Raw genomic sequence first — 15,633 nt, 5'->3', positions numbered from 1 at the left:
GCTGGAGATATACTTGCTTTTAACTATGTGTTTTGCATACTAGCAGTCTGTCTGACCTAAACAAGTTTGGAAAATTTAATCAGAAACAGAAACAAGTCCAAAGAGTCTATAGCTATAAAGTATAATTTCCAAATTAAGATCCTTAACACGGCATCTTCTCCTTCTACCTCATTAAACAATCCATAATCTATGAATATGCAATTTTTGTTCATTTCTAAAGTTTTCCTACTTTACTGTAAAGTCAATTCTCACTGTATGTGCACTGGAGGCTTCAAGTTCTACATCACACTTGTAGAAGTTACAAATTGAGCCAGGTTTGACTTCCAAATTATTTGTGATGTCACAAATCATTCTCGTAGGCCCCGATCCTTAAAATCAGATTTTTAATGAGCACAGAGAAACTTTCCACTTTCAATTTAATCACATATTTTTGAGCTGGAAGGGCTTTTTACAGCAACGTTCTAAAAATCTATAGGATTTATGTTGACCATGCTAAAAGATGTCGTCCTCATCCATTATCAGCAATCCAATAACAACAGCTTTTCAACCCTCTCTTCTAGGTTAAACACGGGTCTGGCACTGCTTGGCTTTGTTAGGACAGTGTGAACATGGATTTCTATAATAACTGGAATTACTTACCATACATTATAGGTTTCAGAAAGTTTTTGTCTTTGGCTCAGGCATATTTTCACTGCAGCTACAGTAACCATCTGGTAGCATCAACTTTGCTCTCAAGAACCCCAGCTTCCCTCATACAACTTGCACTTTCGTTATGAAGTTTTCATGCTCCAGCAGCTCTGAACCTTGTGTTGACTGCAGGATTTCACTCTCCTCAGATAAACTTGCCTCAGGTCTAGATTCAGGAATAAGAGCCTGGAGGTTTATCGGGGTCAAGAAACCTTTGTTATCTATGCTCCCACGCTGGGCTCAGGTCCTCGTGTAGGACATTTGTTCTGCTCTATATGATGCATTATGTACAAGCATTTTTATTTATTAAAACATATTGTTTTTAACACTATTTGGATAGTTCGCCTACAGATTTAAACTGCGTTAGGTTGCACCTCTGCATGAAGGAATTATGCTGAAAACACAATTATTACTATTACTATTATCGCTTTTGTGGTCAGGAGTAAAGGAGAATAAATATAAATTGGAATCAGAGCTCAGGCATTTTACAGTGAGATGTTTTAAGGGTCAGGAAATGAATATAGTCAGTGAAAGGAGAGATGTACAGGTATGCTTAGGTATGTTAGGATTGTGTGTATGTGTGTAACCTGTCTGCACACATCAGCCCGTGTGTGTGTGTGTGTGTGTGTGTGAGCATGCCCTGGGTGGAGCAGGACATTTCAGAAGTTCCATTAACCTGAATCACCTTCAGATCACAGCAGGGTGTGTTTGCTGACTGTGCTCTTTAAAGAACAGTTACACTGTGATTTAGGTTTTTAGTTTAGTGTTGTTTTACTGTTCAACATTATATTCCAGTGGAAGATATAGGCCTGTCAAGATAACTACTTTTGTTGGAGGATATATTGTCCCAGAAATAATTGCAATAAACAACATTATTGTCATTTAAAGACCATTTTTACCACTGATATAATATCATAATAATGTAATGTATTTGAACTTGACCACATATCTGTAGTGGAAGAGTATAAGAAGACTTCTTTTCTCCAGAATGCGATCTTTCCCTTTTGTTTTACAAGGTTGGACTGGCAGTTTGTTGGTTTTCTTTGGCAAAGAAGGCCACCAGCACAACCAGAAAGGACAGAAAAATGTGTCTCAGCATAGTTGTTTTGTAGTGCTGTGAAATAAACACTTAGGGGCAGTCTTATAATGGTATGGAAAACCTACATTTTTGCAGACATAACAGGCAATATTAAGGTCAGCAAAAAGTCTTGATGTCATGTCTGTATTTTGTACCAATATGTCGTATGTATAATAATAATACTATTTAATAAATAATATGTCATAACACAGTGTATGTTTGTTCCCTAATTGCAAGTTTATTTCAATGTTAAAGGTTCAAGGTAAATGCTGTCTTAATATTACACAGTGTTCTGAGGAAAGACGGGGGTGCCAGATTTGGGCTATATTGCCTGCTAATGTCAGCTTTTAGTTTTGTACTGTATAGTAATCACACTTATTATAGAAATCCGTGTTCACACTGTCCTAACAAAGCCAAGCACTGCAAGACTTGTGTTTAACCTAAAAGAAGCCATAGTTATTGGATTACTGACTGAGCATATAATAGATACTGACATCGTTTAGCATCATCAGCATAAATCTTATTGATTTTTAGAAGGTTGCTTTAACTTTTCATAAAAAGACCACATTAAAAAATAGTTAGTTCTATTTTGCAATAGAACATATTTTACGTATTGATGAAACTCCTTTCAAGTAAACATGAACTGACAGTGTGTCTAAAAGCCTGAGGGTACGGTAAGATTGTTTCTAAAACAAGTTAAATGGAAAACAAAAGCACTCGCTCAAACTCAACAAAATTATTTTTATTCATTTCATTCTGAAGCTGGAATTGCCTCAAGTCATTGATTTAATCTAGTGTCACTGATTTATATTCAAAAGAGTTTGACCTGCTGTGTTTATCTGTGATGTAATTACAGTGCAGTCAATACAACAGAAAATGCTCACACTGTTCAACACACTCAGCTGCCCACAACATCTTCTTTTCTACACGGCTGTTTTAAATTTAATCTCTTCCTTTGTGTGTCTGTCTCTTTTTCACGTGTCCTTAGAGCAGTGTTGGGACCCCTGCTGGACCTTCCTCCTCCTGCCCAAACTCTGATAGTGGTGGTGGACTCCCTGGATATAGAATATGGGGCAGGTGAAGGAAGTGGGAAGAGTGGCTCCATCGCAGAGCTCCTGGCTGCCAATCAACACCTTCTGCCCAGCTGGCTGCTGTTGATCTGCTCCGTCCGCCGCCACAACAAGGCTGTGTGCAAGATGTTCTCAGGTATGAAGAAAGAATAACTCATCTTATTGGACATTTGACATTAAGATATTTTGCTGTTGTAAATTTGAGTGTGTGTGGGACCAGACAGATTTTGTTTTTTGAGATGAAAACAACTCAGTTTAGTAGTTTTTTATTATTATTATTTTTTGCAGTAAAGTTGGTGATTTTACAGGTAATCTAGGAACTGGTTGTCCATCATCCCCTTAATCATGAATCATGATGTCTGCATTTTGGTCGGATATCCTTAGTTTTTACTTTGCCAATGACTAAGTAACTTTTCTGTTATTAGTGGATGTAATGGTCTTAATAAGAGGTATTAGCATACATGTTGTTATGTAACTATAGCAAAAAGGATTTCTGACTGTAACTCTTGTTGAAAGCTTGTATTAGGTTGAGTGCTCTGGTTTTACACTCCAGCTTCATTTTACTAACAAATTAAAATTGAAGGAGGGAGGTGTTGTTTAATAGCAGTGAATGACCTAATTATACAGTACAGTATGTATCTCCCCTTATCCTATTTAATCCGTCTTATCTATAATGAACACTGTGCAATGTAATACATTCCAAGGGAAGAATACTAGATGTGTATGTGTCAACAACACTAGAACAACATGCTGTTGTGTCAAAAGAGAACAACAGAACAAGAAAATAGCAGTAGATGGTTATTAATAGAGATAAAGTATTGGATGGACAAGTCAGACAAAGCAGGAAGAGAAAAGAGGAGGCAAATTGCAGACGAGAAACTTCAGTGCTATTACATCAGTGGATCCCAGTGGTTTAAGCATTCTTTGGGCCATCCGTTTTCTGTCTTATTTTGGTTATTTAACCAAGTTATCACAGTACCAGATGTTGATAATCAGTGTGAGACATGGAGAGAAAATAACCAAAACATGGGAATCATAAAGTCTATGCCAAATATGCAAAACTGTATTGGGTTTAAAAAACAGCACAATCTCTTTCTGTGTTGTAGGATTTCGTAGGCTCTGCCTGGATGATCTGCGGAAGCCCCCACCGGTCCGCGATGTGCAACAGTACATCCTCTGCCGGCTGGATGAAGAAGCAGCCCTTCGCCGTCAGCTCACCCCTGATACAGCTGACATGCTGAATCTCCTGCACATTAAGAGTGGCGGGTGCTTGCTCTTTCTTGAGCGTGTGCTGGATGGCGTGGCAGGTGCACTAGTGGGTCTCAGGGAGATCCGGGACATCCCTGGGACGCTCAATGGCCTCTACCTGTGGTTGTGCCAAAGACTGTTCCCCCGGGGCCTCTTTGTCTATGTCAGGCCTCTCCTGAATGTCCTTTTGGCTGCCCCAAGGCCACTTACACCCCAGCAGCTGTTCACAGCAGCCTGGACACATGACAACTTGCTCAGCTTCCAGGACTTCCAGAACAAGCTCCGAACCCTCTCTCCTCTCCTGATCAATGGCCCTGGGAGCACAAAACTACTTTTCCATGCCAGCTTTGCTGAGTGGTTGACAGATGTTAAATATTGCACACAGAAGTACCTGTGTAGCAGAACAGAAGGTCACAGCATGCTTGCCATGGCCCTGTCTTTGCAGGGACCCAACCTGGACATTGACAACACTTGCCAGCTAGCCACACATTTAGTTTGCTCAGGTCACCATAAAGATAACCCCTCATTATTGGCACTGTGGATGCTGTGGATAGGTGTGCCTGCTTTTACTGCTAGCGGCAGTAGTGCCCTCATCGCGTCCTTAACCCAGCCTCCTGTTCTGGTCAGTCAGCAAGTCCTTCAGCTGTTAATGAGGAGTGGACTTGTTTCTGCTTCCTTTTTTTCAGATTCAGACCCAAGTGTTGGACTGCGTTGTGTAGGCAAAGATGGACAGGCATTTGAAAGGGAGGTGCCTGTAAAGAAGCTGCTAGACAGCGGGGTGCCTGTAAACGAGCCGACTTCTACAGATAGACAGACCTTGCCTGCCAGTGCAACCCACGAGGGTTCAGCAAATATAGCTGAGCTTCTCCTGACAAACGGATCTGATCTACTGGATAGTGATCATCAGGGTCAAACGCCACTGACTTTGGCTTCCAGGCAGGGTAATGTCAAAGTGTTGTCTGCACTTCTGGAATGGGCCAAGAGCCAGGAGCCAGAAACTGCAGTACGGATGATGGAGCATGTTGACAATGAAGGCTGGACAGCACTCCGCTCTGCGGCTTGGGGAGGACACAGCGAGGCTGTCCGGCTTCTGCTGGATGCAGGAGCAGATGTGGATGGATGCGACAGCGATGGCCGGACTGCCCTTAGAGCTGCTGCGTGGGGGGGTCATGAAGAAATTGTTTTGACACTGCTGGACTATGGGGCACAGGTTGACAAAGCTGACAGCAAGGGCCGCACGCCTCTTATCGCTGCTGCCTATATGGGACATCATGAAGCTGTGGAAATACTGCTGGACCACACTGCTCAAGTTAACCTGGCTGATGGAGATGGGCGCACTGCTCTGTCAGTCGCTGCCCTCTGCGTGCCTACAGCAGCTGGGGTCAAAGGTTTTGGTGAGGTAGCAAGTCTGCTACTGGAGCGTGGAGCAGATCCAGGACACAGAGACCATGATGGAATGACACCATTGCTTCTTGCTGCCTATGAGGGCAATGATGACGTAGTGGAGCTTCTGTTAGAAGCTGGTGCTGATGTAGATGAGACTGCTGGCCCTGATGGCAACATCTCTGCTGCAGCTGCTGTTACTTCCTTGCTGGCGGCTGCAGCAATGGGACACATGAAGACAGTGTCACGGCTGCTTTTCTGGGGAGCAGCTGTGGACGCCATTGATTGTGAAGGTAGGACGGCACTCTGCCTGGCAGCTGCAAGAGGCAGCGTTGAAGTTGTCCGCGCCCTGCTGGACCGAGGCCTGGATGAGAACCATAAGGATGACCTTGGCTGGACTCCACTGCACGCGGCTGCCTGTGAAGGTCATCGAGCTGTGTGCGCTGCTTTGACGGAGCGAGGCAGCATGGCACGTGTCGGAGAGATGGACATTGAAGGACGCACCCCTCTTATACTGGCTGCCCAGGAAGGTCACTGGAGCACTGTCAGGCTGTTGTTGGACCGACGTTCTCCCATTGACAACAGGGCATATGATGGACATTCTGCCCTGAGTGCTGCCCTCCTGGAGGGCCATGCTGAGGTTGCAGAGCTGCTTATGAGGCGAGGTGCTGATACCGATGTTCGGGATGCAGAGGGTAGGCCTCTTCTCTACCTGCTGGTGTTGGAGGGTCGCCTTGAAATGGCTACACTTCTCCTAGAGAAAGGAGGGGTGCCCCTGGAGTCTAGAGATTCTGAGGGCCGTACAGCGCTTCATGTTGCTTCTTGGCAGGGATGTGTGGAGATGGTAGACCTACTTTTAAAACATGGTGCAAACCCCAATGCACAGGATACAGAGGGGAGACCACCAATGCATTCAATGGCTTGGACAGGACATGCTGAAGTCGGACGTCATCTCCTAGAAGCCAGTGGTGTCAATATAGACCTTGCTTGCTACCAGGGGGCAACAGCTCTGAGCATCGCTACCCAGGAGGGACATGCTAATATTGTTGCAATGCTTCTGGAAAGAGGTGCAAATCCCAATCACATGGATAAATATGGCCGTAGTCCAGTCAAGGTGGCTGGGAAACATGGGCACTTTAACATTGTCAGACTCTTAGAGAGCTATGGAGCCAAGCCATATGTAGGCCTGTTGACAAACTCAAATGGTACTTTCTCCCCTGTAAAAGCCAACAAGATCGTCTCATCAGGCATCTCAGAGAGTAAGGGTGGTGGAGTCACAGTTGCTACCTGCTCCTCTTCAGTATCTTCTCCTGGCTCCACTGCAGATCGATTCCACTCCATACAGAGCTCTCAAACTTCATCTACGTGCCACTCGCTGGCCACGGTGCAGACAGTGCCAGCTGACAGCCTCAGCTTTATTCAGCAGATCCAACAGCACTCACTGCCTCGCAGTCGTAGCCGCCCCTCCACCCTCCCCCCACCAGGAAGCTCAGGCTTGGGCAGCCTCCATGGAAGCAGCCAGAGGCATCCCAAAGGCAGCCCTCCCCCCAGTGTTTGCACAGTCACCGCTATGGTGCACAACTGCGAACTGACTCAGAAAGGCTTGTCGACTGGACTTGAATATCACGACAAAATTAACAAACAAAACTCAAACTTAATAAAGGCAGACAGGACTACTTACGCTGGTGGTAAATGGCACTCAGTCATGGCTTCCCTTGGGATAATGCCAGGGCAAGACAGTCCTGCAACAGGTGCTAAAAACAGAGAGAGTCCTCCTCTGGGCTACCCATATAGGCTACAGAGCCCACTTCAAGGGGAGGCTTGGGACTCTCTTCCCCAGAAGAAGATTATGTCACCTGCTTGTTACAGTTTTACCCCAGTCCCACCTTGTAGTGCCTTGCAAGAAGAAGTTATGACAACTACAGACCCGCAGCTTAATCTGAAACAGGCCATCAAACTGCAGTTTGAGGGTCCCACCAGTGCAGCCTTATACAAGAGAGAGACACCCTTGTGACTGGTGCTCCAGTATGGGACCAAAGTTAGCTATTGCTACACTTTCTTTACAAACCTGTTTCTTTGAAATTGTTACAGTATGTGGGTATCGCTGAAACAGTCATCTATTTTTATCAGCAGTAAATACAGTAATTTACAGAAGGTAATTTATCAAGCCAAGCTGCCAAATACTCTCTGGTTCCAACTTCTTCAGTGTGAGGACTTGCTGTTTTTCTTTTTATATAATTTTAAATTAAAATATGATTTAGTCATTTAGTTATTTAGAGAAAAATAAGCCCCAATGTGGGTAATTACAGGTTTCTTTGTGCTATCAAATTGAAAGTAGTTGTCTCTGCTGGCATTCATTTGGACAATTCCCAGAGATTTAAATCTAACGACAACATCTTTGTTTTAGGTGGAGTTGGACTTTTTTTTTGTTCAAGGAGAAGGCACTTTTCACAGTGTACAATGACTTTCTGGGTTCAGATGAGAGAGGCAGTGATTCCTTTCTCCAACCCCTTGAGAAACCCAGAGAAAAAAACGAACTGAATGACCTGAAAGCATTCCTGCCTTTCCGTTGTTGTGTGTGTGTTGAGCAGGGCTCTCACAGACAAGATCATGCTTCATTTAAAGTGGAAAGCATAACTATGTTCACTTTCAACTCAGACCTTATTTTCCCATTGTGCTTGGGACTTTATTGGCTTTGCATTGAATAACACTCCCTATTATGAAACACAAGTGTATGTTGGGTTGTGTTTTAAATTATTTTTTGCTAGTAAAGATATCCTTTTTAAGCAGTTAACAACCTTGTTTAAGAGCTTTAAGCTTGTGGCCTTGATCTTTATTGAAGCCTTTGATATTTACTATAAACTGGCCCTCATCCCCCATAGGTCCATCACTGACAACCAAAAACAGTTTGCAGCAAAGCTACCAAAGCTTGACCCAGTGCGGGGTTTATGATACAAACTATAAAACAGCCAACTTGGCTCGCTCACAGTTTGTCTGTGAGCAGGCAGGAAGGAAAGTGAAAACTGGACCATAAAAACTGAGGGTGGATGTAGGAGGGTTGTTGATTCCAAACTTGTGTGTGGCCTAAAGAAATGTCTAGTTCTTTATAAATTTTCATTGGATTCCTATTTAAATACATTCATTCATTAAAATGACAAACAGTGCCATAAAATTGTCTACCTCTGATTATTTGTGAATGTGTGTGTACATGATTAAATGTTTTATTTCATGCGCTCTACAACTAAATGCCACGGATAGCTTCTGATGTGGCAGCCTCGAGCAGAGATGAAAGTCTGGCAGCGGGCTGACGGTGGCCACCTGGGATTATAAAAACCGAGCGCTGTTGGACAGTTTTGGAACTTGAGAAAGGAGTGCTCTGCAGATCAGTACAATAGTGTTTATCCTCTATTTTTCTGATAATGTTGTATCTCTGAAATGCTTTAGGTATTTGGACCTTGGGAAGTACAATATGAATTGCATTTAATTTCATTATAAGGTCAATCAGCATTTGCGCTGACAGGTCTAGTGCCTGAAAGGTTTTATTCTTTAATGCTTGAGTTGGACTTTGGATCAAAGAGCCTTTCTTTATCCATATTTGAGGTTTCTTTCACCTTGGCATTGTGTCGTGAGTGTGACAATCTTCTCGAAACGGGTTTTCAACTAAAATGTACAAATTTACTTTGAATCTACAGTACAATTCATTTTGCACAAGAGTTTTTCATTCAGTTGTGCTTGACATGGCCTGATACTCGTTCTTAACAGGTTCAATTTCTCCTTTGTCACCTCCAACTCTGTGATTATTTTGTGTTTTATTATAGAGAATGTATGCCTCCCTTCTTCATAGCCTCTAGCTATCCTCTTAAACACTTGTAAAAGTCAAAGATGAAGGTGTATCTACTACATTACTGGACAGTAAAATTAGAATTCCTCATAATTTTAACTGACAATTATTTTGTTAATGTTCTGTTAACATTTCCAGTGTGCAAGCAGTTGGCTCTTTGGTTCAAATTTTTGCTCTCCAGGAAGACTGACCAGAAGAACTGCTCTATGAGAAAGCTGCATAGGATTAAACAAAAGCTAACCAAGATGTGTACTCTTTAGCCAAGTACATAATGCAGTTGTTGTGACGTATGTTTGTGTTTTTGTTGTCAGACAACTGCACAAATGAGCGTTCACAGAAAGTTGGAGACAGAATGTGTCTGTTTGATACTGTAAACTCTCAACCATGTCTGTGAAGATTGACAGCCACACACCAGGATACTCAAAAAGCTCTTCTTGCCTTTTTTGTTCCACTCTGAAGAGCATTTTGAAAAGCTGAAAAAGGAAAATATCAGCTTGGTGTGGCAGGAAGGCTTAGAGCAAAAGATGTGCTTTGAAATCAAACGCATTAGTGAAGACATAAGTGTTTACTTAGGTTGCACTCTACATCCAGCACTGTAACTTAACTTTATTTTAGTGCCATAGTCAGCACTGTCACCAAGATGACTAAAAAAGAGATGGCACTGGGTACATGCTATTTGTTTGCATGCATAGGCACATTGTACTGACAGCCGTCTTACTCCTTTCATAAGGACAAGCTGGCAGTAGCTTTTAACCACTCTGCCTCTCTTTAATCTCTCTGGAAGAAACATCAGTCTACACACTGTCTTTAGCGCAAGGTAAGTACAAAAGCAAAAATGTTTGTGAAAAGCAGGGACACTGAAAGTCAGAGTTGGGAGAGAGTATGTATAATGATGTCATGCTAAATGCTTGAGATTAATTTTGTAATCGTTAACAACAATTTACCCCAATTTTATAACTTGTTGGTGGATAAAACTGATAAAAAATTAAGACAAAACCTCTTTCCTGCCATAAATACCATTTTATGTTATTACATGTGAAAAAAGGGATTATAAATTTTAAAATTTGTATGAATTAAAGGTTTTCATTATGACAGATTTTAGGGGGTGCTGCAGCCCCCTTAGCACCCTTACTTCCAGTGCCCATGGTGAAATGGATTACATGCCCTGCTTGGTAGACTGGATCCAAAGGTAATATCAGGTGTACGCAGGTGTACAGACTTACTGGAGAAATGCGACAGGGGCTGGGGGAACAGATACCATACAAACGTATGGTATTTGCTTGACACTATGAGAATCAGAGACTGAGCCTCTTATACTGTCCACTTAAGTCTGTAAATCATCTGGTATTTTATGTTGGTGTATTGTGGGTTGGAGCCAATCTTCCATAATCCTTCCTCGACAGCTCATCAATGAATACAGTGGGAGCAAGGTTATGATGTTCTTGTATAAATGCATTACTCAGTAATTTAAACAAGGATTCCTACAAACAGACTCACTGAACAAGTATAAAGTTAATTGGATTGGTGTATTTACTGTGATTTGAAGACATAATGTACTGGATGGATAATGAAGTTATGTTTTTAAGTTTTAGCATTCATAATTTAAGGAGCTTGAGAGAATTGCTCTTCCTTGGTACCATTATTTGTTCATTAGGAGTGCTGCAACTGTGACGAGTCATGGATAGAAAAAAAAGCTAATATATTCAAAGAATGGACATGGAGGTTTTCTGCTAGGTATGTGAGAAAGAACTATAAAACCAATGTAGATTAAAAAGAAATGGGCAAGTGAAAAGGAGACTAAAGAGCCAGTGGAATAGAAAAACTGGATGACAGGATGACCAGCTGGCTAGAAAACAAGAAGGCTAGCTGACTGGAGAACAATGGAGAAACCGGATAGGTCATTAGCTAGGAAACAGCTGATCGGAAACAGGTGGACCCGCTGACCAGGAAACAGGAAGATTTGCTCTGCAGAGAGGAAGATGAAGTTTACAGTGAAAAGAGCTGATAAATGATCCCAGACGACAAAAAAGGGATCAGGATCAACTCAAGTTCCAGAGAGCTAGCACCGCATGGCTTCAAAGGTACCATAGAATATGTCCCTTTAGTAACATCTAGTGGCAGTGGCAGGAAATACACTAATATACCTTTTCTGTGCACCACCCAAGGGGTTTTCCCCAATATATATTTTTTTGAGCTGTGTGTGTAAACGTTGAAGATAACAAGCCTTGTGTGTATTCAATTTCTGTTTAATGAATAAAAAATTGTTGTAGAGATTACATTGCTATGTTTCAGCAATAACAATATTCAGCAACCACAAGTTTATGTGGCTCATGTTAGCTACTTTACATTATGGATTTCCTGTCCACCAAACATAACGTCAGTTCTACCAAGTGAAAAGCAAAGTGCTCTGGGAACCTGAGATGTAGAGCAATTCCCAGGAAATACATAAAGCCGGGTGAGCTGTCAGTCTTTGTTTGAAACTTCAGCAGCTACCTATATGCTAATATGCAAGATAATATGTTACGGTTTTTGCCGCAAACAACCAGCTAATATTTCTGCTTGCACCTTAAAAACGGACTTGTTTGGTCCAGGAGTAAGCAAGTTCTGAAATCCAAGGTATTCATGCTAAGGTTCAGACCGGAGGTTTGGTAGCCCTCTGGCATCCTGTAGGTTTTTCAGTGTTTGTAAGTCAGTGAGGTTTTAGTGGCACCTAGTGGTGTAGTTGCAGATTGCAACTCACTCTCCTATTCCAAGCATGCAGAAGAAACAGTGGCCGCAAAACGCATAAAAAACACAAACTATCTTTGTGTCTTTTGGGCTACTGTAGAAACATGTTGGTTCAACAAGGCAGACTCCATTGAAGGGGACCCGCGGTGTCTGTAGATATAAAAAGGTTCATTCTAAAGTAAGAAAAACATAATGATCCCTAAATTCAGATGATTGTACACTAATAAAAATATTATATTCAATTTCTGCCAATAGATCTTCCTAAATGTTACACACTGTTACACCACCGTTTTTGAGAAGGAAGACTATAATAAATTTAATCTCGGTTTATGTGCTGTTTTGATATGGTAAGAATGCAAGGGACCAACTACCATACATTCATTTTAGGGTCAGACCTGCATGTAATAAGAAGGTTAACAAAAAATGTATCCCAATCCTCAAAGAATGACTTGACAATATTTTTTGGCTTTACACTGAAGCCCTCAAGCACACTGCTCCTATTTAACTCATAACTCCCATTCAGTGTTTGATACATAATATATTGTATATATATCTTGTTACACATGAGCCTGTATGGTACTGGTCATGAGATATTGTCCTGTAAACTCCCGCAGTGCATGAGCCCAGATCCTGAAGGCACCATCGTAGATGATAAAGAAAAGTCTGCACAGACTGTTCTGTGGAGAGGTTGTTATGGATCTCTCAGATGTAAAAAAGAAATTGACTTAAAATGCAAACAAAGCTCTTACGTTATTCTTCATTTGGCAACAGATATGAGTAAGTGGGTGTTGGACTCAAGAGATTCCTCCTTCAGTTCTTTCTGTGTGCAAGTTCATCTTGTGGTTATTAATCTTCATCTACATAAAAATTGTGATTGTGGTTACTGCAGAATGTAACTGTTTTCCCACTAGTGCAAGAGATGGCTGGCATATTGTCTCAAATAGGTGACAAATGTTAAGTTAATGTTAAGTAATGGTTATGTGGTATAAAATACATGAAACACATTCTCTTAATTTGTAGACGCAATCTTCATATACGGCAATACTCAGAGGACTCCGCAAACAAATTAACATACAAATTTTTCATACTCCATACTTTCAATCCTCTAAAAGGCATTTGAAATATGTTTTTAATGTTCCATAGTTTGAGTGGTTTAATTGATGAAGCGGTGTATATACGTAGGCTATACCTATATACACTGTGAAAAATACATATTCATTGAAAATGTCTTTGCTACACAGAAACTGAGATATGTCTAAGCTATTTTTTATGTTGTTGTGACTCCACCAATGTGTTTCTGGGGAAAGATCACAATAGACTACTAGATTTCAGCCAACATTGTTTTTATTTACTGTTAACATGCAAGTCATTACAACAGTAGATATTCCACAAATATATAATCATATCTCATAATAATCAAAAATAGGTAGTAAAAGTAGCAATACCACAATGGAAAAACAAAACTCCATTACATGTAAAAGTCTTGTATTAAAGATGGCAAAGATAGCAAGTATTGAAGAATGGTCTTTGTCATAGTGTTACATTATTGATAAAAATCTAAGAAGTATTTGAGCTACATTTGACTACTTTCTTATACTGCTGGGGGGTGTAAGTTTAGATCTAACCTCTTTCCATATCTAACACAGATTATAATGTAGAAATGCATTAATAGAGATAAAACAAGGCTTATGTAGAAGTTTTCAGATCTGAATCTGAAAAGTAATGAGTAACCACAGCAGTCAGATTAATGTATATCAGTAAAGGGTAAAAAATAAATCTTTGTGTTGTAATGCAGTAAAAGAAAGTACTCTAGTAAAGTAAAATGAATGCAAATATACTGTACTTTTGTGAATGTACTAAGTAACTTCACACCTCTGCCTGATCCCAAATAATTCACTGGTCCCCTGCAGGAAACATCTACTATAAACAGACAAATTTCACAATTTGGATGACAGTCTGGTTTCACTGATGATAATTCACCCACCTGTGACTTTCTGGCATCAGCATATCCACATTAAATTCAAAATTCATCAAAGAGTGGTGGATATACATGACAGTGCTACTGAAAGTAGAGAGTGGGAGGACTGAAAAAAGCCACCAAGCTCATCTCATTGTCAGTAAAGATCAGTGACAGCATAAAAAATTGTAGAATTTTCAGGAATTACTGAAGCAACCATTCTCCCTTGAATTCATCAAAATAAAAATGCTGCACTGGAAAATAAAGTAATCTTCTCCTGAAATTATCTTTTGAACTGTAATGTTATATTATGATAGCGGATATGTGTTCATTCATATTATCTTCGGTCTTGATGAATTTATTGTAGCCATACAAAGTGAATACTGTTCAGAGTGAATTTTTTCAGCGCTGATCTCGGGAGGTTAGCAGCTGTGGGTGAAAACTCTGACAGCAGGTAGCATGTCCTAGAGAAAATTAAGGGCAGCCCACAGAGAAATGGTACAGACTATAATTAATTAAATAATTCTGTTTTATACTGAAGTGTTAAGAACAGCAAAACCAAAGCTAATGCTACACTAAGCACTGTTTTTGCTCAGTGAAGCACCAACTAGATTTTGTCTCTATAGCTTAACTTCATAGCTTTTGCCTTCATAATGAACAGATATCCTTTGGCTTACATATGACTCAAGTAGACCAAACACCAATACATCATTTGTCAGTCAATGCAGTTGGGTTCTACAAGTGAAGTTTACAGAATCATCTACATCTGATTGTAGTTCAGCAGTAAAGTTACCTGCATTAGTTTTATTAAAAAATAAATACACACTAGAGCTCAGGTGTGATTGGTTACCTCACCACACTTGTCTTTCTTTCATAGCATATCTTTAAACATTAACTCACTCTTCCTAGTCCTGGATCGCTTTGTACTGGTATATCTTAATGCAATGGTGCATGCTGTCAGACACTGCTAGTTGGCCCTCAGGTAGCAGGGTCAGGCCACGTGGACTACTCAACCCCTGGGTTACTATGGGCCACCCCACTCCCTGTGCTGGGTACAACAGGACTCTGTGCTGATCCCCCCAGTCTGCTACCAGCACATTACCATCTCTATCTATAGAGATGCCCCAGGGGCAGGCCAGGACGGGTCCCATACCAGCACATACACCCAGAACTCTCACTGTGTTCCAGCCTGGCTCCAGCACTTTGATGCAAGGAACATGACCTGTTTCATTGCCCCTTTCGGACACAGCTATCATGCCTGAGCCCAAACAGGCTGCCACTAAGTAGGGACGGTGGAATCCGGTCACTACAGTGCGCTCAAGACGTGAGCCTGTTTTAGGGTCAAGCTTTAGGGCAATGAGGGTACCTTTCCGGATATCAGCTATCAAGAACTCATCCAGCCTGGTTACGGTCACACCCCTGGGAGCCTCAAGCTCATCTTTTGCAGATCCAAATCCTGACCCTCCAAAGGTCTGGAGCAGGCGACCGTGCCGGCTGAACACAAGTAGGGCTCGCTCAGCTGCACAGCTTAGTGCAATCAAACCCTTAGCATTGACAGCAATGTCAAAGTAGTTCCGACATCGTCTGGCAGAGCCATCAGAAGTTGGGGAGGTCACTTGCTGGAGGACATTGCCCCGAGGGT

The 15,633-nt window shown here is 41.5% G+C and overlaps 1 protein-coding gene across 2 annotated transcripts in view; it reads left to right on the top strand.

Annotated features, from left to right (window-relative positions):
- Positions 1-8,632, top strand: part of ankrd50l (ankyrin repeat domain 50-like) — a 19,422-nt gene extending 10,790 nt beyond the window's left edge. For both annotated transcript variants that reach the window (XM_035677244.1, XM_035677245.1), the window contains exons 3-4: positions 2,754-2,971; positions 3,942-8,632. In XM_035677244.1, the coding sequence (XP_035533137.1) occupies positions 2,754-2,971; positions 3,942-7,480 (3,757 nt within the window). In that variant the 3' untranslated portion in view covers positions 7,481-8,632. The remainder of the gene's footprint in view (positions 1-2,753; positions 2,972-3,941) is intronic.
- Positions 8,633-15,633: the final 7,001 nt, after the last annotated feature.

This window comes from Morone saxatilis, unplaced genomic scaffold, assembly GCF_004916995.1.
Source record: "Morone saxatilis isolate NCDOM2014 unplaced genomic scaffold, NCSU_SB_2.0 Contig5, whole genome shotgun sequence".
NCBI lineage: Eukaryota > Metazoa > Chordata > Actinopteri > Moronidae > Morone > Morone saxatilis.
The sequence above is the reverse complement of the archived record's forward strand: the minus strand, read 5'-3'. Positions and strand labels throughout refer to the sequence as shown.